The sequence below is a fragment of the Eurosta solidaginis genome, chromosome 2, assembly GCF_040869045.1.
Source record: "Eurosta solidaginis isolate ZX-2024a chromosome 2, ASM4086904v1, whole genome shotgun sequence".
NCBI classification, from domain to species: Eukaryota; Metazoa; Arthropoda; class Insecta; order Diptera; family Tephritidae; genus Eurosta; species Eurosta solidaginis.
Genome location: NC_090320.1, coordinates 56,729,789 through 56,754,098, shown reverse-complemented (window position 1 = coordinate 56,754,098; position 24,310 = coordinate 56,729,789). Strand labels below are relative to the sequence as shown.

Below are 24,310 nucleotides of genomic sequence, written 5' to 3'. Positions count from 1 at the left end.
ATCAGTTCGGAAAATAAACGAATTCAAAAAGGAGCTCCGCTCAGAAAAATATAATTTTTTATTATTTTCTCCACGCGGACACTTAACTCGTGCCACCCTCAGAAAACCACCACGGCAAATTTACGTGCAAGAATATGAATTTTTTTTTTTTCGAATTTATAAAATATGCCACTTATCTACGGCAAATTCACGTGCAAGAATTACTTTTCTAACTGGTCTCTAAGGTGGTTTTCGAAAAGTGGCACGCTAACTTCACATGAAGTTGGTGGTGCACCATAGAAAAAATATGAATTTTTTTTTTCGAATTTATAAAATATGCCACTTATCTACGGCGAATTTACGGCAAATTCACGTGCAAGAATTATTTTCCTAACTAGTCTCTAAGGTGGTTTTCGAAAACTGGAACGCTAACTTCACGTGAAGTTGGTGGTGCACCATAGAAAAATATGAATTTTTTTTCGAATTTATAAAATATGCCACTTATTTACGGCAAATTCACGTGCAAGAATTACTTTTCTAACTGGTCTCTAAGGTGGTTTTCGAAAACTGGCACGCTAACTTCACGTGAAGTTGGCGGTGCACCATCGAATTTTTAAAATATGCCAATTATCTACGGCAAATTCACGTACAAGAATTATTTTTCTAATTTTTTTTGTTTCTCGGATAAATTACGGCAATTTTCCCAATATTTTTTTTTCCACGTAAAAGTTGTTTTGCCAACTTCATAGAGGTCATAAGAAGACAGTCCGTAGCGGTTCGGAGGGCATTGTTTTGGCAGGCCTGCATTTTCTTCCAGTGAGTAACCTTTAGGTTGGGCGACCAAATCGGCGACGCATGGCATGCAATCGGCCGGCCAGTTGCTTTGTAAGTGGTAATGAGCGTTTCTTTGTCTTTACTCCAAGTGCTGCCGGAAAGAGATTTGGCCACACCTCCCATGGGCTTAAGAGGTCATCTCCGTAAGCCTTGTGAGGAAATACAGCATCTGAGAACACAGCCGTATAAAGCAAAACCTGCTTCTCAGTGATACCCACAAACAGCTGTCGGACCTCTATGCCAGGAATTTCGCGGCGAATCCAGTTCTTAAAGAAAAATACCCAGAACTCGCAGAAGAGGAACGCATTCTCTCTAGGGAAACTCTAGGGTCACTCTAGTTCAACTTCGATCTGTAAACTCTTACCTATCCAGAATCAACCCCGACATACAAAATGTGATGTGTCCCACATTACACCAACCATCTCTTCAGTTCTAATGTGGAACCAACGCCTCTAACACCCCTCTCACAATGGTCCACCCCTGTTGAAACTTCAAGTTTCCTTGGACTACCGTTAGATAATATTGATGACAATTTGTGACCGGTCGCGCCTATTGGATGGGGCGACGCACTGTTACAACAACAACAACAACAAGAGTAGGACTATTCAGCTGTACATATATTTTAAAATATATTCTAAAATACTCTGTTGGTAACATTTTCTCTACTTTTCATGTTTCAGGTGCAACTTGTTTTCTATACAGAAAATTCAATGCGTCCGGGCATGCAGGCCAACGTTAGTTGCATCGCCAGCCAGATAACCAATAATCAAAGAAAGTCGCAGAACCAGCGTATATCGCATCAAGGCAGTAGCGGTGGTGGTGATAGTAGCAGCAGCAGTAATTGTCAACTGCCACAAAATAGCAGCAGTAGCAGTGACCTTAACTATATATGTGATCAAAAGTCCTCCTCATCAGCATCTGCATCGGTTAGCAGTTTTTGTGGTGCACTTGTTGGTGGTGGTGGCAGCATTGGTAGAGCTAGCGTTGGTGATGCTCCAACAAATTCAGATTATTTGTGCATTAATAGAAATCATGACGGAGGTGCCCAATTTATGCAGCTACAAAAACCACAGCAGCTACAACAAAATAAAGGGATGCCCATGAGCAATGTACAACAACATATTGCTTCAAATAAATCCAATGTTGGCTGTGATGGGTATGAATATAATTCAGGAAATACGGTATATAGACGAATAAATACTGCGTCGATAGCGACATATACGTCAACTCCACAACAACATGTACCACCACATACTTATGTAAATTTAGCACACATTATGGCTGAAACTGGAAATCAACATACACATCAAGTGCACCAGCAACAAAATCACCAGAAGCCACAACAACAGCAGCTTACAAAATCATCTGCAACATCGGCAGCAGATCATACAATAAGTGCAACGCCTGCATTAGCACCCAATACATTTATGTCAATGGCAACACTACAACAACTACAGCAGCAGCAAAATAATGCGAAATGCATTACAGCGTCTGATACAGCAGGAGGTTTTAGTAGCAACAAAAATATGCAAACAGCATTTCAACGTGTTAGTAACAAGCTCAGTAAAGATAATAGTAGTAGTAATAGCAGAAAAGAGGAATGCGGAACACCAATAACCACAACAACAACAACAACAACAACAACAAAGCGAAGTAATGGTGAAACAAACGGTTGCATAAGTGCTAACAGCAGCAAAAGTAGCATAAGCAGTCAATCATCAACAAATTCTGCAAGAACAACAACATCGTCTGCATCTTCGGCAGCAATCTCTACTGGCGAACATGATTGCGAAGAAGAAGACTGGGAGTCCGGTGAGTGCCAACCAAATAGTATGCAAAACACAGTTGCCCAAAAAGCACAATTACAAACACCCACCACACTTTTATCACCTTCCAAGCCACCAACTATGGCTAAAAGTACTAGCAGTGATAATCTACTTCCTACTACTAAAACATCTATAACTACTATTAATACTAGCAATTCACATGTAACCAAAACAATTTCCCAAAATCCCGTTTCCAAATTATCTTCTAATTTTTATATAAATACTATAAATAGTAATAGTGGTAGTTATATACGTAGTTATTGTTGTTGTGATGATGATGAAAACGATCCCAATATTAAATGTGAATGTGAACATGTTCAAGAAATGGAAAAATTACAAAAAAACGCAAATTCCGAACAACGATCAAGTTGCGTTGCTGTGGCTAAACCCAATAGAGGCGTATGCTATGTATTTAGGTCGTTAGAAGATGAAGTTGAGAATAGGTCTGGTATTGGGTGGGTTGCTGTTGAAACACTCAAAACCACTTCAAAAAATGAATTTGTTGCTACTGATGAGGTTGCCAAATCAAAATCAATCACATCAACAACACAAAACCCATTTAATAGAAATACATCACAACAAACAACAACTGTATGTACAACCTGCGATAGTGCAACGTATCAGAAATCAATATCATCTAAGCATGATAAGCCCATAATACAAGTATCCATGGCACAAACAAAAAAAGAGTATGCCAACCCTGAGACGAACAAAAGCAAAATCAATAATATGAGCAATGTGGATAATGATGTTAGCGCTGTCGGCGAACGGTTACCGCACGCCACGAAACCGTTATTTCAACAAAAGTTTTGTGCTAAGAAATTCAAAGACTATATTGGCATACCAAGTCAACAATCAACAGCTATTGATGTTATAAAAACCAACGTCTATGATGGCTTAGCTGGAGCATCAACAACAATTGGCGCAGACGCGGCAGTTTTGGCGTTGAGTTGTTCACCAGCAAGTGGTTGTGGTGGTTTAACGAGTACTTCACGTCGGAAACTTAAAAATAAGTTTAAAAATAATACAAAAAAATTAACACTTTGGTTACAAAGTCATTTCCGTGCAAATCCAGTTGAGTTTTGTGAGAATTTTGCGCAACATACGACAACGTCTATGAGGCGTAATAGTAATTGCAGTGTTGGTAGTCGCAGTCGAAAACTATCAATATCATCGCTTACTGGAACGCCGACGTCGTCATTGCCAAAAAGGCAATTACTTGCGTTGGCTGCGCCACCAACACCTGCAATTAAACATGTTTGTGACGCAAATAATGTTAACGTTGAGGGGGAAACCTACGAGATTTGCTATGCAAGTGAGGAAAATTTGCGCAGCAAACATGATGGAAGTTTCGAAGTGGTGTGTATTGGAGCTGACCCTGCTGCTGCCGATGTAAACGCTACCGCAGATAATGTAGATGGCATTGTGGATGAAGTTGAACGCACGCAAATTACTGCATCCAATTTTAGTTTGTCTACTGTGAGCGTCGATGTTGGCGTTGAGCAGCATGGTCATGATGATGCTAACTTAAGCGGTAGTTGTGATACCTTTGAGGATTTTTACTCATCAAATTGTGATAATCAGCTAAGCTTCAACAATTCGCCATCTAAAAGTCCACGTTCGTTAGTCGGTATTGGTGATGCAAGCGCTTACAGCAGTAACTCACCGGATCATCTGCTTTATGCAACCAGTTTAAATGAGCGAAATTTACATTTGCAAATAAAGCGTGGTGAGTTAAATAGCATGCAACTGCGAAAGTTTGCTGCAGGGCAATCAACAGCGGTATCGGCATTAGGAAAGCAAGAGCAACAAAAAGAACTTCAACAGCTTAATGTTGTTGTTGTGGCAGCAAAACCTGCCAAAACACATGCAATAGGTTTTAATGTTACAACAAATGATAGAGCACAAATGATTGAGCCTTCGGGGAGAAACCTTATCGCCACCACAACAACAACAACAACAACATCAACAAAGGAGGAAACCTGCGATGAAAGTTTGAATAAAGAAGTGTTTGAGTGTAGTAGAGCAAGTGAACGCAACACAATGAGTGAAGGCATCACTATCACAAGTACAGCAACATTAACAATGGGAATAGAAGACAAAGAAATACTTGAGCAGCAAAAAAGAATTTTTAAATATAAATTCAATAGTAGCAGTGATATGTTAGATACAAAAATCGATGAAGTCGATGAAGATTGTGTTGATGATGATGATAGTGATTATGATGATGACGGCGTTGATGAAATCGGCACTGCAACTTCATCGAGTGTCTATTTTACACCCGCTTCAACAGGTATGGACCACATGCATGCTGATGCAATGTTTGACGGCACTAAAATGCATACACAAAAAAAGCCATTTATATTTCCAAAAATGCAATGTGAACTTGTTAAAATGTCAAATAGCAGTGATAATGATAACGGCGGCGGCGGAACACACATTGTTGTATGCAAATCATGTAACAGTAATCATAGCGCTAATAATGTTGATTTGGCTACACAAATTTCAAACGACGCTGACAACAATATGAATGCTTATGAGCAGCATCAAAGTGGTGTTGTGAACGAGTTGAATCCAGCAGGATTAAACTCTGTAGTAACACAGCATGCGACAGCACAAGATCATCATCACTTGTCCACAAGCTAAGTTGTATAAAGTTAAATTTTGTGTAATCTCTACTTGTTCTGGAGCAATTGTTTTTACATAAAACCACAATCAATAAGCGACACGCATTATTATTGTTCTAATATTCGATTGGCATGTTAAAGGACTACGTTAAGAAACACGTCAAGATTGCTTTGTCGCTCCTCAAACAAACAAACAAAAAGTGGAATGTGTTTGATATAAATAATAAGATGGTGTGGTATTAATATTTGTTACTGTGATAAGAAAAGCATATTGTTTGTATGTATGTATGTTGTTTTACATACAATGAGCGAGTAAGCTCTTAAACAAAAAATATGATCTCCCTGAAAAAAATGCGATTAGTCTAGGATGAATCCGGGATGAGTCGCAAAGAAATATGCGACTATAGCCAGTTCTGATCTCTTTATATGGGTTGCAGTGATCCCTTTTGTTTGAGCAGGTCTTATGGAGAGACCAATTGTACCTGTTTATGCCTGAACGGGTAGTGTCGGACTGGTCCTCTTTATACCCATACGGGTACTGTCGGACAGTTCCTTTTTGTACTGTTCGGTACTTCTTCCTTGTTCCCCTTTGGGTACTGTTCGACACGCCCTCTTTGTGCCCCTACGGTTATTGTCGGACAGATCCTTTTTCTACTCTCCATTATACCCATACGGGTACTGTTCGACGCGTCCCCTTTGTACCCCTGCGGGTGCTGTCGGACAGATTGTCATTGCTCGCCTATGGGTACTGTCGGATAAGTGCTCTTTCTACTCGTAGGGGATTCTTACAGATTTTAAAATTTTTTGAAATTTAATACAATATTCCAAATTTCTTTCGTATTGGTTTTTTGTACAATAATAAAAAAAAACAAATATTATGATAGTGGGACATATGGTCCTAGTATTTTAGGTTCGGTATAGAGCTCCGTATTTTTCTTAAATAATTCTATTCAATCACATTTAAGCTTTTTATTGTATTCATTTCGTTGCTGTTTGTTTTTTGTGTCTTTTTTTTTCAATTGGCTACATAAATTTCAAACTGACTTATGCCAAATATACACAAAAGGGACGAGAGGCGATCAATTATACCCCAGGGATTAATCGCACGATTTTTTGCAGGGCTAGGGTAGTGCTTTTCATACCAAATTCAGTAGTACTAACTTGCTGTGTATTTTAAATTGTTCACAGCGACATTGTGTAAAGTTTTAATTTTTCCTCATATGCTTAATTTAGTTAACGTTTTTTTTTTTCAAAGATTTTACCCTAAAGAGTATTCACAGAAGAGCGTAAAATAGCTTGGCAAACATGCAAAAGTTTAGATGAGCGGTAACAAAATGTACTTGATTGTATTTTGTTGTTGTTACAACGCACGGTGGGGTATTTGATCAATATAGCTGGCCAAAAGTAGAATTTTCAAAATATTCCAATTTTTTTAAATATACTCCCTGGTGTTGCTAGATGTCCACTGAATAGTATACATACCCCAAAACCCATATGCAACGTCAACGCAGCTAACCGCGCACATCTAAAGTTGTATAAAAATTGTGTGCAGTTCGATGTGTTTTTGGATTAAAAAGCAATATACCCTTCTAACCTAAATACTTGTTCACTTGTTTAGCCTTAATAAAATCTAGTTACATTTTCTTTTAGGACAGGTAAATGTGTTTTTAATTCATATGTTAGATTTTTTATACCGCATGTTTTAACTGAGTTATTCTACTTGTATTGCCCCAACTTTTCAATATTAATTTTTTTTTAAAACCTTGCAAACAAAAGGGTATATATTTTTTCGGCATATCACGTCAGTAATTTTTTGGCAATACATAAACTTGTGTTTGTTTCAAAGTTTAATAACAAAAACGGCTGCGCATACCCGCGATTTTTTGAGTGGTGGTCAATTTTGTAAGAGACTGGTTCCCTTATTGGCAAAAGGTGGCAACCTTGTGAAAACATCCGCAGTGGCAACACACCTATGTGAAAAGTCTTAAAATGTAATACTCTATCGATGTACCAAATTTGATACAAATCGGTTGTGCCGTTTCCGAGATGGTAGTGGATATACAAAGAAATATAAAAGAAGGTAAGGTGGCAACCCTACTTAAAAATGTCAACAGAAATTCGGATTAAAGTACTTTTCGTTTGATACACATATTGACATATCTCATTTAATACCATAAAATAACCCCGGGTCCCACCGAAACCGGGGGCCCGATCCATAGAAATTCTGCGCGGAACACCGTGAATTTACTGTCAAATATTTTCTTTCATAACAGTGCACTTTTTGAACAGCAATAACTGCTGTTTTAGTTTTGGCCAGCTAGACTGATCAAATGCCCCACCGTGCAACGGTAGAAACGCGAAATAAGAGTCTTAAAGGTTTTGAAGACTACCACAAAATAGTATTGTGGTTTTTTACAAAAACTTGTTAAAATGGAAAGCAGCTTTTTTAAACTTTAATAATGAAGAATACTTGACTTTTAACTTCACTAACTCTCTGTGCGAAATAAGTATAAGATAAATATCCCAAGAGCAATTCCTGCTCTTTATGAAACCAAATGTGGTATGATTAATTTTGTGACTGGTTGTGAGCGTTTAGGGTTATTAACAATAAGCTCATTTGGTATTATTTTGGTATCATTTTAAGATTGCATCAAGAATACTTCGAATTTCCTTCGGTACTGTTTCGTGTCAATATCGCTATTAGTTTGTTGATCGTTTCAACAAAATTTTTGGATGATTACACCATAAAACTCTGGTAAAAACTGTTGTGACGCTAATATTCATTATTGAAATCATTTGCGGTTAACGGAAACGCATAGCGCTTTAGTTGAATGACATTTTATCAATACCTTCGAAGCACTTTAGAAGCATGAATGCCATAGAAAACTTTTTACTGGCAGCAACATTTATCTGCACTCGAATTCCAACATACGCTAACGCTGTAATTCCATCGCCTAAAATTTCTAAAACCGCCTAAGTCCCAAGTAAAAGTATTAAAGTTAGGCTGTTATTATTTGTAACGATCCGGACCCGTGCGCATCTTGCGCAACCAATACAAAAGTCTCTTAACAATTATCAACAGAAATCAGCTGTTCTATCAATCAATTAAAATTACAGCTTGCGCATATGGTAGCAACTGCCGGTAATGCAGTGCAAATATTCACAATAGTCCCATAGTACAAATAGATTTCTTTGTGTGCTCACAATCGTTTATTTTTAACAAATTATTTAAAAAAAATATAGGTAAACAAAAGCACTAAGACCAAAATTGCCTAAAGCTCGCTAATAGCCCAAATCTTTACAACCAAAACTTTATTTATAGATTTGGATTCCAAATAAGAGCGAAAAAGGGACCCGTACATAAAAACAGCAATTAGAAATAATATATATAATATACACATTTTGTTGTTGTTGCTGTTGTAGCGATAAGCATACTCGCCGTGGACCTGGGAGAGTGTTATCGATGTTGATAGTGCTTTGCCGGATGCTGATGCGGCACGTTCCGGTAACAAGCACCATAAAGGTACTAGCGCGACCATCTCGGGAACGATTTGGTATGACCACATGAAACCTTTTAGGCCATAACGCCCTCCCACCCCCTAGATCCATCACTAGTTCGCGGTCGCCAGAGCCTCGCTACACACCCACTTGAATCAATTTGGTATTTTAGTCGCCTTTTACGACATGCATACCTGCCGCAGGTATATTCGAAGCCCCCTAACCCGCTGGGGATACCTTTTTCTTCTGTTTAGTATTTTTCTCCTATCACAGTAACAAATTTTAAATAACACATATCTGTGCCAGGATTTCGTTTTTTAAATTTCAGCTACGAAAATCTTTAAAGAAAATATCAATTGCAACTCACGGCCATCTCGCAATATGGCATACCCTTCATAACTTAAACGTTGCAAACTTTAAGGTGCATCTAATTTTGTTTTCGAAGCTTGAAATGGCTAAAACTAAAATCTAACGCATTGTTAACATATACTATAGTTTTCGAAATATACTCGGGGTATTCATTTCAATGCATAATTTTACATCATTGTCTACAACTTGTAAAGAAATTTGATTTATTTACAAAGAGGTATTGTTGTTGTTGTATTAACGTGTTTAGATGAATATCCTGACAATAAATATTTGGCTTCCTTTACGCACAAGTGTAGACATACATTTACTCACAAAAGTAAGTACACACTAGGTTTATGCTGAAAAAGACTCAATTGCAGTAGCTCACAGCTTAATTGATAATTTTCATCTAAAATATCGCAAATTCCTCAACAGACACCACATTCAAAAAAATGCCAAAGGTTATTCAAAGGTAAGGAGAATTAATCAAAATTTCAAAAATGAACATCAAAATTTTCAAATTTTTTTCAGAATTTCTAGAAAATTTTTGAGTATGCAGTTTTGTAGCCCAATAAATTTTAGTGTAATAATGTGCAAATTAGAAATAGCTCAAAATTTTTCCTGAATTTTCAGAATTTTTTTTCGGCGAGTGTGTAGACCAATTTCCCACATAAAAAATGCATTTTTGTTCATGCGATGTATTGAAGAAATTGCTCAACACACTCGCCGAAAAAAGTTCTGAAAATTCAGGAAAAATCTTGAGCTATTTCTAACTTGCACATTATTATACTAAAATTTATTGGGCTACAAAACTGCATACTCAAAAATTTTCTTGAAATTCTGAAAAAAAAATTTGAAATTTTTGATGTTCATTTTTGATTAATTCTCCTTACCTTTGAATAACCTTTCAGATTTTTTTGAATGTTGTTTTTGTTATTTAATTTGATATATTTTAGATGAAAATTAGCAATTAAGCTGTAAGCCACTGCATTTAAGTTTTTTCAGCATAAACCAAGTGTGTACTTATTTTTGTGAGTAACTGTACATATACATATGTATGTGCCCAATACTATGCAATTTAAGATATACTTACGTAATAATGCTTGAAGTTAGATTAGTGTAAAAGGTCTGAGTACCGGTGAAAGTATTCTCAAGACAATTTATATTTACTCGTATCATACATACATATGTATGCACATACATACATAAAGAAATATGTATATAAAGATCTCATACGACTTCTCGTATAAATAACAAATGTTCTAGAAAGTAATGTTCGTTTTTGTTCTTTTTATTCTAATTTTTTTTATATAATATAAATTCTTAGTAATATTCTTACATGCATACATACATATAAATAAACATATATGAACGTAGTTTTTTTTAGGTTTGCCAATTATTTAGAAGGTCTTTAAAATATATGTTTTATTAATAATGTTTTATGATTCATACGAATGTAAACCAAGTGAAATAACGTTACACGTATTGTGTTATTTATTTATTAATTTAAAAGGGGTGGTAGAGTGCTCGCATATCACATGAAGGTCTGAAGGACAAGGCCCGGGAAAAGCAACATCAAAATCTTTAGATATATTTTTTCAATTGGACACATTTTTTTCTAAGCCTGAACACTTCGAAGTATAGTTGGATTTTTTTAGTTCAATGACAACTTCGAAGTAGAGTTGGATTTTTTTAGTTCAATGAAAAAATTAGTTCACTTCTAGTTCGTTCAGTCCATCGGACTAGTTCTTTTGGCTCTTAATTCGGTCACCTAATTGGACTATTGTTCAACCAATTGAAATAGTTCAATAGTTCAATTCGGAAGTCAAATCTACTCACTCCCTGATTTAAGCATCATATATGCCGCCAGCAACACTTATGGAAATTCGGCAGTACTTGCATTTCATTTGGTTTTCTTCACGACTTTCTTTAAAGTGCTTCCATATTTCACTTCGCTTTGGCATCTGAAACAAATCATTATGTATTAAGCACACAGTTATCTAGTTAAATTTATGAAAGCAAAATGGAACACTTACTATTACATTTAAAAGACTAAACTTCTAAAATATATTGTAAAACTACACAAAATGAAAATTCGATCAGCTGTTTTAATTTTGACACAGAAGTGAGTTGCCATACATTTTGAAATTTTAATTTGCAAAGTTGCCGCATAAAAGTTCAGTTCACTTTACTGAACGAACAAGCGAACTAGTTCAATTAAAAGATCTAGTTCTTTTGTTCTTTAGTTCAATAGATCCCCAAGCCTCCTTCAAAGTGTATATCTGCCATGAAAAGCTTCCAGACATTTATCTGCCTTGCAGATACCGTTCGGAGTCGGCAAAACACATGAAGTCCAGCCAATTGGTAGGACAAATTAGAACGTAACACGACGCAAATTGGAAGAGAAGCTCGTCCTAAATCTCCCCGGAGGTATATCGCGCTTTGTTATATTTTTTTGTATACAAATTTTAATAAGTTGTCCTATAAAGCAAAAAGCATATAAACGCAAATATCAAACATTTTAGTGCAATTATAAACTTCAATAAATTTCGTTCAAACGTACCGTTATTGAAAGCATATATGTAATACTCCTATATTCATGAACCAATAAACAGGTACCGCATTAAAAAATGAGAGAGGAAAGAAATCATAGTTGGCTGGGAAATAAATTTTCTCGGCGTGACGTCACGCCTTTGACAGCCTGTTTCATTGCTGACACACTGTTCAGACTTTATTTCAATCGGTGTATTTTGCTCCGCTTTTACCTGCTACAACATTTTTTATCTCAAAGGTTTATTTGGGTCGAGTTGAAAACTAAATAGTATTACTACCTAATATCTTTGGTTGTCATTGCATACGTATGAAAAGAAAATAAGAAATGTAATAAATCGAAAAACTTCAAAAGCGCTACGTCATCAAACTTTTTTTTTTAAATTCGATTACAAATACAATACCGGAATGCAAGATCTTGGCTAATTTTTTTATGTATGTATATGATTGAAGAAAAAAATAAAAATTTCGATTATGCATTGGATTTTGAAAACTTTTTATTCCTTGTTTTTTTTCATCCCCGAATATATTCAGACCAATTCTAAATATTCTCGCGGAATTTTGTTCTCGCGGATTTTTTTATTCCCGCGGAAAAATTCCTCCAATTCTGTTCTCCTAGGGAGAACAATAATTGGGGAATAGGAATTTCGAATTTTCGAAGTCAGCTGTTTTGTCAATTGAAATTTCGTTGCACATTTCTTATTTTGTTTAAAAAATTGAAAAGTTTAATTATTGTTGCAAATTTGTTGGAAATTAAGAAATAAAATATAAATATTGCACAGTATTTATTGCATTTCATGTGGTATTCACTGAAATGAGTAATGAATTGGTGCCACAGCAACATCAGAGGAGCATAATAAGAAGATGGCGGGATAACACAAATCCGCCGGAGTTGCCTGCTTTCATTCTGCAAAGCAATTTTCTGGCGGCCACGTTGAGTTGAATTCGTCCTTCATCATATGCCAAAATCTATTTAAGCCTTATTAAAAAATCCTTGCGCAATTTCTGGATGGCTGCATCAAATTTGTATACCAAGAGCTCTACCGTTGCTTATGATATACTTTTCGACTTAAAATAAAGAATATTGTGGTTGTAGTTGTTGTTGTATTAACAGTGAGAATATTGTGGTAGAATGTAAATACATATTTTAGCACAAATTTGTACAAATAAGTGTTCTTTTTTAAAAGAACGAATTTCCTTTAACTATTTTGATGCATTCCCTTTAATTTAACTAGTGAAAAAACTCCTATGAAATTGCAGAGAAATCTCCCTCTCCCTCACATTCATAATACCTACTTTTCTCCCATAACCGGTTTCCGCTTTTTCGAACATTGGTCAGAATAGGAGAAAAGGGAGAAGTGAAAAAACTCACAAGGAATTTTTATTTAGAATACGAGGAATGGGAGAAGGGAAAAAACTCGCACGGAATTTTCGTTTAGAATCGGGCTGATTCTCAAATCTCAGTTAATGCTCAACTTCGAGAATTGTTAAAGAATGCATTCCATTTGGAATAATTCTTTTGATTGCAGCCCCAGAGTATTGCCATACTTTTTCGTTATTCCGGAATAATAAATAAAAAATGTTTAGTTAGTTTTCCGGAAAAGGAATAGTAGTCTCCAATTATCAGACATGCACCCATATTTTGCGAAGAAGCTGGCGCATGCGCCTTACCAACTCCTCATAAATTCCATCATTATCGATGGCGGAATTGGGTTCATCATCGCTGGGCTGTACTTCGCTGTCTCCATTTAAGACAGCAGCGAAATGTTCTCTACATAATTTAAGTACTCTCTGGTTGTCGTTACAAGTTCGCCGTTAGCTTTCTTACAGGAGTTTGCCCCGGACTTAAAACCTTCCGTGCGTTGCCGAACTTTTTGATAGTCTGTTGCAATTGCAGTCTTTCGACGTCTAGCTTTCTTTGTGTTTTTTGTTTCTTGCGTTTAGCCGCGCACAGGCGGGCGAATATTTTGGCTGCGACAAGATAGTGATCCGAGTCCATGTTAGGTCCTGGGATCTAAAATAATGAACATCTAAAATAATGAAGGTATGCCGTTAGTCTATCACAACGTGGTCAATCTGATTGCATGTTTTTTCTTTAATTTTTATGCATGTACCTTTTGCTGGATACGACCGTGTTTCGAGCACCGGCGAAGTCGACGCGCCACAGCCCATTAGCAGCGGTTTCAGTGTGTAGGCTGAACTTTCCGACCGTGGGACCAAAAACACCTTCTTTGCCTAATCTGGCGATAAAGTCACCAAGCACGACTTTTATATCATGGCGGGGACATGCGCGTATGTGCGAAAGAAGAAGGTGTCTTATACCTCATCGTCTCACCATTGAGAACCTTATAAAGGCCAATAAGCCTTTTACGTTATACTCCACGACCTGACGCAGATTATAAAGCTCCCAGGAAGCGCTGTATTAGGCTATTTAGCGCCGGGAAGTTGCAGGCGAGGTAAATCGCCGTTTTCTCCCTTTCGTTCTTCTTGCAACTCCTGCAGCACCGACGATAAGTTAGTACTGCTACCAGTGTTCAGATTTTGTCCCTACTTAGGGTGTCAACGTGAGGGGTCTTTTTTGTATACCACTTTGGCCAATTTTGCTTAGATGTCCGACACCCCGGTGGTAATACCCATATTTCGTCGGCATACCCAAGCGTTATTTGTCGGAAAGAATCGTACCCTAATGAATAAAGGAATGGCTTACGAGCATGGTGCTGGAGATGGCTGACACAAAGGCAGCAGAGGTTTTGGTGATCTCAAAGCGGACTGTGAATGAGTTAGTCCTAACCATAGGAGTTTATCAATAATATTATAACATCAATAAGAAACTGGGAGCCTTTTTTGAAATATTGAGGAGTAAACATTGCCTTAAAACTAACTTTTAAGGAGCTCTTCAGAGCGGAGAAAGTTTCTAGAGTTATAGAGTCCTAACGCGAATAGTGCCCAACATCGGCGGCCCATTCAACGTAACCAGCTCAATAATACTAGACGCAGCACCAGTATGGCACGGATCAAAAATTACCCACCAAAAAGATATACTAACTGCCTACCGTATTACTGCTATACAGATAGCACGTGCTTATCGGACTATGTCCAACGACGCGATTCTTGTTTTATCTCGGGAAAATCCCAGTAGATCCACTGTCAAGTGGAATTACCAATCTGTACGGCATTGGAATCGGGCGACAATCTGAAAATGCCAAGAAAAGCGCAAGGTCACGAACAATAGTTAAGTGGCAAGAATGGTGGGAAGAATGGAGGAAAGGGTGCCGGACCTTCATGTTTGTGCGGAATATAGCAAAATGATACGAGCGGAATCGCGGCCACCTCATGTACATAGATATTGAATGGACACGGCGCTTTCAATAAGCATTTATATGAGCGTAGGATAGAGGATTCTTTCTATCCACACCGGCCCACCGAACTGGAAAACGGAGAAAACTTAATTTTTCATTGCCCTAGTTTTCGCGGCGTAAGACTGTAGTTTTATGAGAGTAGCCTTCCATTAGGAATTTAGTTCTATTATTGGACTGCTGTACGTAAAATGGCGTGATGACCCGTTTGATGTAAGCTGTCCGATTTAGGTGTATTTTATGACACTGTTTGACTCCGAACGTTTTCAGATGGTGAGCTATGATATGAAATATTATAAAGCTATACATATAAATTTAGTTGAGAGCAACTTTTACATTAAAAAAAAAAACGGGGGACCTACATGTTTTATGCCGACTCCGAACGGAATCTGCAAGGCAGATGAGTTTTCACTGAGAGCTTTTCATGGCAGAAGTACACCCGGAGCGCTTGCCAAACACTGCCGAGGGGCGACCCCGCTTAGAAAAAATTTCTTCTAATTGAAAAACCTTATTTCTAAAATTTTTAAGTTGCTTTGCCCGGGTGTCAACCCAGGGCATACGGTGTGGTAGGCGGAGCACGCTACCATCACACCACGGTGGCCGCCATTCCCATAAAAAAATGTTTCAGTCAAATCTTGAAGTCCAAAATAGATATGCAGAAATTCTGCATACAGCGCGCAGCATTCGTCACATGACAGAACTTTTGCCTAATTTTGCTCTGCATCTACAGCATGGAACGCAGCCGAAGAAATTTAACGTTAAAATCAACTCCATCGCCTAAATTCTCCAAAACAGTGAAGTGCGCAGAAAAGCAAGCAACATTTAGTACCATGTGGTCATAAGTAATAACCTCTTAAGTCCTATATGAAAGTACGAGCCATATCCGTGCGCATCTTGCGCAACCAATCTAAAAGTCTGTTATCAAATATCAACAGAAATCAGCTGTTCTATCAATCAATTAAATTTTACAGCTTGCGCTGCCATCTGGCGTATGAGAGCAACTACCGGCAATGCAGTGCAAATATTCACAATAGTGCCATAGTACAAATAGATTTCTTAGTGTGCTCACAATCGTTGTTTTTTAGCAAATTATTTTAATAAAATATAGCTTAACAAAAGCACTATGACCAAAATTGCGCAAAGCTCGCTAATAGCCCGAATATCCATCTTTACAACCAAAACTTTATTTATAGATTTGGATTCCAAATAAGAACGACCCGTACATAAAAAAATCAATTAGAAATAATATATATGATAGGAGTTGGACTGTGATTCCTTGTGATCATATGGTCGTAAATGTTGCATACTTTCCTGCGATCTATATTGCTCTAGAGATTCTTGGCGGTAAAGTTTTAGCATAAACAAAAGCTGTGTGTGGCTGGTTATGCGTCTAAAGTTTTTGCTATGTAGTTTTTATTTTTGTGTCTTTAGCAACCGTTATGTTGTATTTCATTGTATTTGCAGCTTTCAAATTACAAATTTAAACTAACAAGTAATGCTATTTTATAAATACATATGCACATATCACCATAACCAGGTAAAACAGCTGATTGAACCTACCTTATGGAAATCAATGTAATCGATTAATGGTGCCATACCATAACGCTAACGCCATAACCATATCATAGCCAACCAATTGGTTTTTGGTTTCTCGCCATATCCATAACCTCAAAATATTTTGAGTTGGTGAATTTAATAACTTTTTGTAGATTTTGTTCATTGTTTTCGATACGTTATGACTAAGAGACTTATTTTTTGTGGAATATGTTTGTAATTTTTTTGAGTTTTCTTCAATTTTTTTTATGAAATTTTCACGATTTTTAGGTTAAGGCACCATTAATCGATGACATTGGAGATGGTTATGGATATGGGTATGGTTACGACTATGGCGTTAGGGTTAAGGAAGTTTAATTGGCTCCTTACTCTATGCAACATTTAGCACTAAAAATTAGGTACAGTTTGTGATGCCTGGTATATATGATTTCGTAAATATGTTCAAATAGATCAGACACATATCTTCAGTCACAACAGCAACTTGATCGATCGTTCGTGCGTTTTTGATTTCGCTTAGTAATTTATGAACAAGAAATTTATAAAATAGTATATATAGTTTTAATTTGCTTAAGTACTATTTTATTACATATATTATTGCATATTTTTAATATATTTTTTTTTGTATTAGATTTAGCTTGGTAATTTATCGAAATTATCATACAAAAACAAATAAAATGTAAAAAATTACGACACGAAGAAATTACAAAACTATAATCTGCGACTAGCTATACGAATAGCGCCTTAAGATTTTCTTTACATAATACTACAAACATATATTAACATTAAAATTACAAAATGTAGAAAATAGATGCCCAGTTCGAACAAGAAAAAAAAAAACTAGTGAGAACGCAGCTGGGCCGTGCAAAGTGTGCAAGATTATCTTTTTTTAGCTTTTGAAAAATAGACATTTATGCCGCATAGTCCGTCTAGCCGAAAGATCAGTTGTTTGGTATTTATAGTGGTCACAATTAAAATTGATACAAAATTTACTTGTTTTTAATAATAAAATTGTTTGAATATGCGTGTTGAAGAGCAAGTCGACAACTGGCTGTAATAAAACCCTATGTCGGCTGCCGTTTAGAAAACGTCCTGTTTCAGAAAACGTTTGAATAACGCCCTATTTGTGAATTAGTTTCAAATACGCCCTATCGCAGGATTCGGTTGAAGAACGACCTATCTTAGAATTTGTTTCAAAAACGCCCTATCTGAGCTCAGTTTCAATATATTTACATAAATTAGCTGGGGCGGTTATGAAAAAAATTTGAGATAGGACGTTATTCAAACTTTTTCTAGGATAGGGCGTTTTCGAAACCGCAGCCGAGATATGGTGTTATTCCAATCAGCAGTCGAAGTGTAAATAAATTTCAAAGATTTCATATTTTTCAATAAACATGTTTTTTTACTGAATTGAACGTTATTTTGGTATAAATCTGAAGTTATGTTGTGTTGTCAAATGTTTTCGTTCGTATATCGAATTTCTAATATTTTAAACACAAATTAAATAAAATAAAAAATATCTACTACTGTGTGTAATGTTTTTAAATAAATAGCGAAATTTGATGAATTGTTTAACGCAAAACATGAAAACATATTTCAAAAACGTTTTAGAAAAATTCGTAAGCTTGAGAAATTTTAAATATGTATCTTTATGAAAATTCTAAAATATTACGTGCAATTAATTTCTAATCTACTAAAGTCAAGTTTTAAGTCTCTCCGAATTGGGATTGATTTTTGATAATTTTTTTTACCGAAGCGTTTCTTAGATTTACTTCCCTTACAAAAATTTAATTATTCACACTTTGTAAAAAAAAGAAATGCCTCAAAAAAATTGTGAAAATTCTAAATAATAAACTTGCAATTGCATGGAAAATTTGAACATTGTAAAGGTTTACAAGTATGATATATTTGCTTAATCCGCTTTCTAACACTACGCCGTTTGACGCTGACCGAAGTTCCGAAACAGTGTAGAACGTGCGTTTGAAACTGAACGAACTGTCAAAATTGCCGTGGTTGCATACAGAAGTCGTAGAATAGGGCATCCAAAGACGCGTAGTTATATCAACATTAAGAGTCCAAACATCGAAGTCAAATTTTTCGACCTGTTCAAAAGTTATCCGCGAAAAACAGTACTACAGCTACTACACACCCTACTATACTACAGTTTCTACACTATTTTGTACCAGAGAAGTACAACGCTGCCGAATAGCCTCCACAAAATATGAGATAGAAAAGCATTATGGTCAGGTGAGCACAGCTGTGAACGAAGAGCTGATACATATCTTACCTGTAAACCTTTACAATGATTTTGAACATTTAAATTTTTCGACTTTATACGAAAATATATTTGAGAATTTGTGATAAGTTTTCGTTGTACAATTTTTTTTCTAAATTTCCAAAAATAAATGAAGAAGTAAATGATTTTAATTTTTTTGTATTTTTATGCTGCTATTTCCGTGTTTAGAACTTTGCAAGTTTCAATAAATCGTGGAATATATATATTTAGTAGATACACAAAATGTCATTACACTTTATATTATCATAATTTTATGACGTTAAGTTTATAACATTACGACATATTATGACACTGTGCGGTACTAAGTTGCGTTTTTGAAGCCAGATCAGTCGATCCCTATCATTTAGTTGTCTACACTTAACGACAAATCTATCCCTTCATCTATTCATACATCGACTGATGAGTGAAATATCACCCTATTTCGGCAGCCAGTTCGAAAACACCCAATCTCAGAATATTGTTCAAAAACGACCTATTTCAGGACTGGTTTCTAAAAACTTTCTATCAAATGTTAAAATTTATTAAATTTATGCTGAGATAGAACGTTTTTGAAACAGAATCCTAAGTTAAGGCGTATTTCAAACAAATTTTGAAATAGGGTGCATGTTTCCTGATGAGATAGGGTGTTTTCGAAACGGCAGTCGACATACTTAAAAATATATATGATGCTCATGGTATGAATTTTAGATAGTGATGAATTTTAGGGTCTAGTTTGAACATCTATTCTTGTTGGGGTTAAAGTTAGTATTTTTTATAAATGCTGCTATAGCTAAAATTTTTTGTTTGTTTCAAGGTTTAAAATACATGTTTAGTGCATAGGTCTTATGATAAATACAAAAAGTTTACGTAACTTAAGTATTATTTAACGACTTTATTTGAGTTCAATAATCAAACGCGAAGTTTGTTTCGCGCATTTTTGTCCTTTTGCTACAAAAATCATTCAGTCAAAAATAAAATAGGCAAATATTGAACACTTGCGCATCTAATTTTTGGACAAAACAAATGACTGTGGGAAAAACCATCACTACTGAAAAGCTTCGCACAGTGTTGTTCACCAAAATAGCAAAATTTTTTTGTACAATTTTTACAACTGTTTTTTTCTGTTAATTGGAGTTAATATATAATGTTTCCAACATACAATGCCATAAATAAACTAAAAACTTGTCGTACAAATTTTTAAAGTTTTTAAGAATTTCATAAAATTCAATTTGGCGCAACGAAAGTGACAGGGCTCTAAATGTGAATGTTAAATTTAGAGTATTTTTTTGTCGAAAAAAAATACGTATTGTAACGAATTTAGTGAAATTCCGCTTAGTCCAAACCTTCTGCTAACGTTCGAATCGCTAAACTGTTGAATAAATAACTCCAATATTCAATAATGCAAAATAGTCTTTATTAGACTACTTTGACGTACTTCACAATAGCACTTATACTTCACAACGAATAGCGTGTTTAAATCAAACTGATTACTGATTACTCAGCTTGCGCTGCTTTTATACTCTCCGTTGCTTCATTCGCATATTTCTACCAAAGTCTAGACGTTTCGCCTTCTAGAATCTCTTGCTTGGTTACCAGCGATATACGTGTATATTTGTAGTTAATGCGTTTCTCATATGCCCCTATTACCGTTTACAACTCAACTTAGTTGGGTTGTAATTAAAACAACTCAACTTTAAGACAACTCAACTCCTGTTTGGTATTACGAATTACAACTTATTTCAGTTGAAATTGAATTGAGTTGCCAACTTCAGAAAGTGATGATTTGACAGATAAATAAACAGCTGATCAATTTGTGGCAGAAATTTAAGCATTTTCAAATGTGATTTTTTTATTAATATTATATGAAATCTATTTTATAATGACAAAAATGTTGGTGACTGACATGTCGCGTATACGGAAAGCATTCGCGTGATCATTCCAATCCCTTGGAACTACCAAGCACCAAGTAAGAAAATGTTTAAGTGACAAATAATGAGTTTCATATGAAGTTATTTTGCAGATTTGAAAGGAAGCATTTTACTCAGTACTAAACAAAATTAAGGACCATTTCCGCATACGCGTTCGTATTTTAAAATTATGATTTTGGTGTTGGACTGGTTTTAGATATTATTGAGGAGCGTATTTGTGCGAAGTAGATTAAAACCCAAACAGAAAAAATTGTATTTTACTCAAATAGGATTCCCAGGAGTAGTGATAAGTATCAATGGGACTCGCATAATTTCACCTATTTTGACTGCATCCGAACTGCGGCCAGCCTCGTCCAACTATGGAATGTCGCTACATAAAGTCAAAAAGTTATTCAATGTAATTCGTTTAAACGTTGTTTTTTCTAGAAATGTGTACAAAATTGGTGATTATTGTTTGATTAAAAAAGGTTTAACTACCGGCTTTAAATTGTTTGCTTTTTTTTTTGTAACGTTTTATAAGCCCGTGCACCATCTAACTCTTATCAAAGGTGGTATCAAAAGACGGGTTTCCATCTCCGTTTTTAGGATTCGAAAGCGGAAATTAAAAATTTTATTTCTTTCGAAAGATATTTACAAAGACCCACAAAATGGCCCAAGAGGGTCCGAAATATGAAGCCCGTTCCACAGTTTTTTTGCACAGAACATCTTTGTGCGTTGGCGGCCTTGGCCGCGATTCGTAAAAATAACTCTGGTTGGGTCCAACACCTTTCTGCATTACTGTGTACAAAAAATGTGGCAAAATACAACAACCACATGAAAATAGATTTTATTAGAAATAAAATTTTTAATTTTTGTGGTAATTTTTTACGACAGCATGACACTAATACGTGTCCAAAAATATCGAGAGAGGTATTAAACGATGCGTCTTGACATCAGTATTAATAATCCAAAGGCAGAAAATAAAAATTTTAACTCGTTCAAAAGATATTAAACAAAAACCGAAAAAAGACAACAACATTACAACAACCACATGAAAATCGCCAACTTCAACTGCAAATATCTCCGGACAGAGATAAAATTTATCTTTGCCACCGGATTATTGTTCTCGAGATTAATTCGCGTGTTTTGACACCTCTCTCAATATTTTTGGACGCGTATTACCAGTGTCATGCTGTCGCAAAGAATTACAATTCTTGTTTTCGGATTCTTAAATCGGAGGTCGAAACGTGTCTTTTGATACCAACTTTGAACATTTTTGTTAAAAATTAGGTGGTGAACCGTCTTCTAAAACGTAAAATTTTTTCAAAACAACTGCAAAATTGCATGAGACAACTGCTAGTAAGCAGTTGTAAAATTTTGACGTCTTTGACAACTACACCAACACAAGGTTGTAAACGGCAATGCCACAAAAAGTTGTAAGACTAGACAACTCAACCGAAATTTTTTTTGACAGGTTGAGTTGTAATCTGTAATACCAAATTGCGAAATTTCAACCCAACCAGAGTTGAGTTGTAAACGGTAATAGGGGCAATAGTCAATGCGTGTGTATGTGTGAGCACTACTTCGGCCGATGACTACATGCGCTTGTGAGTATCTCTCCGTCGCCTTGTATGTACATATGTGTGTAAATGATGACTGATTTGTTTACGTACATACGAGTGGCTGCTTAGTATCAGCTAAGTGCTACTAATATCAGGTTAGTGATGCTAATATTCGTCACAGTATGATAAGTGATTTAGTAAAATTTATTGATTTACTAATGAAATAATTATTCACGCTCACTTCACACACATATATTTTGTTTAAATTTTTTTTTGAGCCTCGCGTGATAAAAATAGTATAAAACACTATTATATTTACGAATCAATTTTTGAAGGATAACAAATATGTGAGCATACGTTTTGCCTCGATGCCCGTTAATCAACGATTAAATCACCACCACTACGGTGATTTTACTCTTACCAACATCGCTACCATTTCAATTTTGCTGACCACTGGCTTAGAGAAAGCATTATTGTACGAAAATCTACAAAAAAATAAGGCTAAAAACATTTTAAAAATAGAAGTATGCTGTTTCGATGAGAACCACTGTACATATAAAAGAGAAGTGGATGTAAACAAAGAAACAAAATAGCTTAACCTAAAAAACGGACTTACGGCATATACGGTAAACCTATACATAAATTGTTACAGCAACACATGCACACACATTCAAACAGTGATGGCCATATTATGTGCGACCGAATTCGAAGTAATACAGTTTTTTTTAATATATTGTAACGATTTTAGTGAAGTTCCGCTTATTCCAAACCTTCTGCTAACGTTCGAATCGCTAAACTGTTGAATAAATACCTCCAATATTCAATAATTCAAAATGGTCATTACTAGACTACTTTGAGGTACTTCACAATAACTCTTACTTCACAACTAATTGCGTGTTTAAATCAAACTGCTTAGTCTTGCCTCAGCTTGTGATGCTTTTGTACTCTCGGTTTCCTCGTTCACCCATTTCTCCTAAGGTCTAGTAATTTCTTGAACTTCATGCTAGGTTACCAGCTAGTATATAGTATATTTGTAGTTTGTAGCCATATGCGTACGTACATGTGAGTACTCCTGCGGCTGATGATTGCATGTGTTTGTGAGTATCTCTCCGTTCCTTGTATGTATGTGAGTAAATGATGATTGATTGGTTTACGTACACGGTAGTGGCAGCTTACTTTATTGTTCTTGTGCGTTTATTTACTTAGTATCAGATTAGTGATGTGAGTATCATTTAAAAAAAAATATATGTAAGGCGTGATAACCTCCGAAGAGATCTAAGGCCGAGCTTCTCTTCCAATTTGCGTCGTGCTCCTCTTGATTTTCCCTACAAATTGGCCGGACGGGACCTACATGTTTTATGCCGACTCCGAACGGCATCTGCAAGGCAGATGAGTTTTCACTGAGAGCGTTTCATGGCAGAAATACACTCGGAGCGCTTGCCAAACACTGCCGAGGGGCGACACCGCTTAGAAAAATTGTATTCTAATTGAAAAACCTTATTTCTAAAATTTTGATGTTGCTTTGCCCGGGGTGCGAACCCAGGGCATACGGTGTGGCAGGCGGAGCACCATTACACCACGAAGGCCGCCAGTAGTATCAGTTAGTGATGCTAATATTCGTCACAATATGTACATAGTTTCGAATCATGATCGAATTCAATTTTAACTAATCCGATGAGCCATCTCAGAGCTATTGCGATTGAAAAACTTTATTTCGATAACGGATCGTATTATAACACCATACGGGCCCTGTATAAGGTACGTAAGAATAAGGCAATGCTCTCAGTCTAGGAAGCGTAGTAAACGTTGAAAGTAATTCTACGTTTTCTAGACCAAATATACAACACTCCTCGCGATCTGATCCTGCATTTAGCAATAAAAGTTAAATATAAAATGTACATTTGATGCATTCAAAAAATTTACAAAACTGTCGCAAACAGAAAATTTTTGATTTGTTAAATTAATTCGCGATAACTGCCGCCAATGGGGCGCATCAA

General features: G+C 35.9%; 1 protein-coding gene across 13 annotated transcripts in view; it reads left to right on the top strand.

The window, feature by feature from the left end:
• Nucleotides 1–21,259, top strand: part of Pten (phosphatase and tensin-like protein) — a 141,604-nt gene extending 120,345 nt beyond the window's left edge. For 12 of the 13 annotated variants that reach the window (XM_067765412.1, XM_067765408.1, XM_067765413.1 and 9 more), the window contains one exon: nucleotides 1,494–21,259. In XM_067765412.1, coding sequence (XP_067621513.1) covers nucleotides 1,494–5,285 — 3,792 coding nt within the window. In that variant the 3' untranslated portion in view covers nucleotides 5,286–21,259. The remainder of the gene's footprint in view (nucleotides 1–1,493) is intronic. The other variant, XR_010949477.1, reaches the window with a different exon arrangement.
• Nucleotides 21,260–24,310: the final 3,051 nt, after the last annotated feature.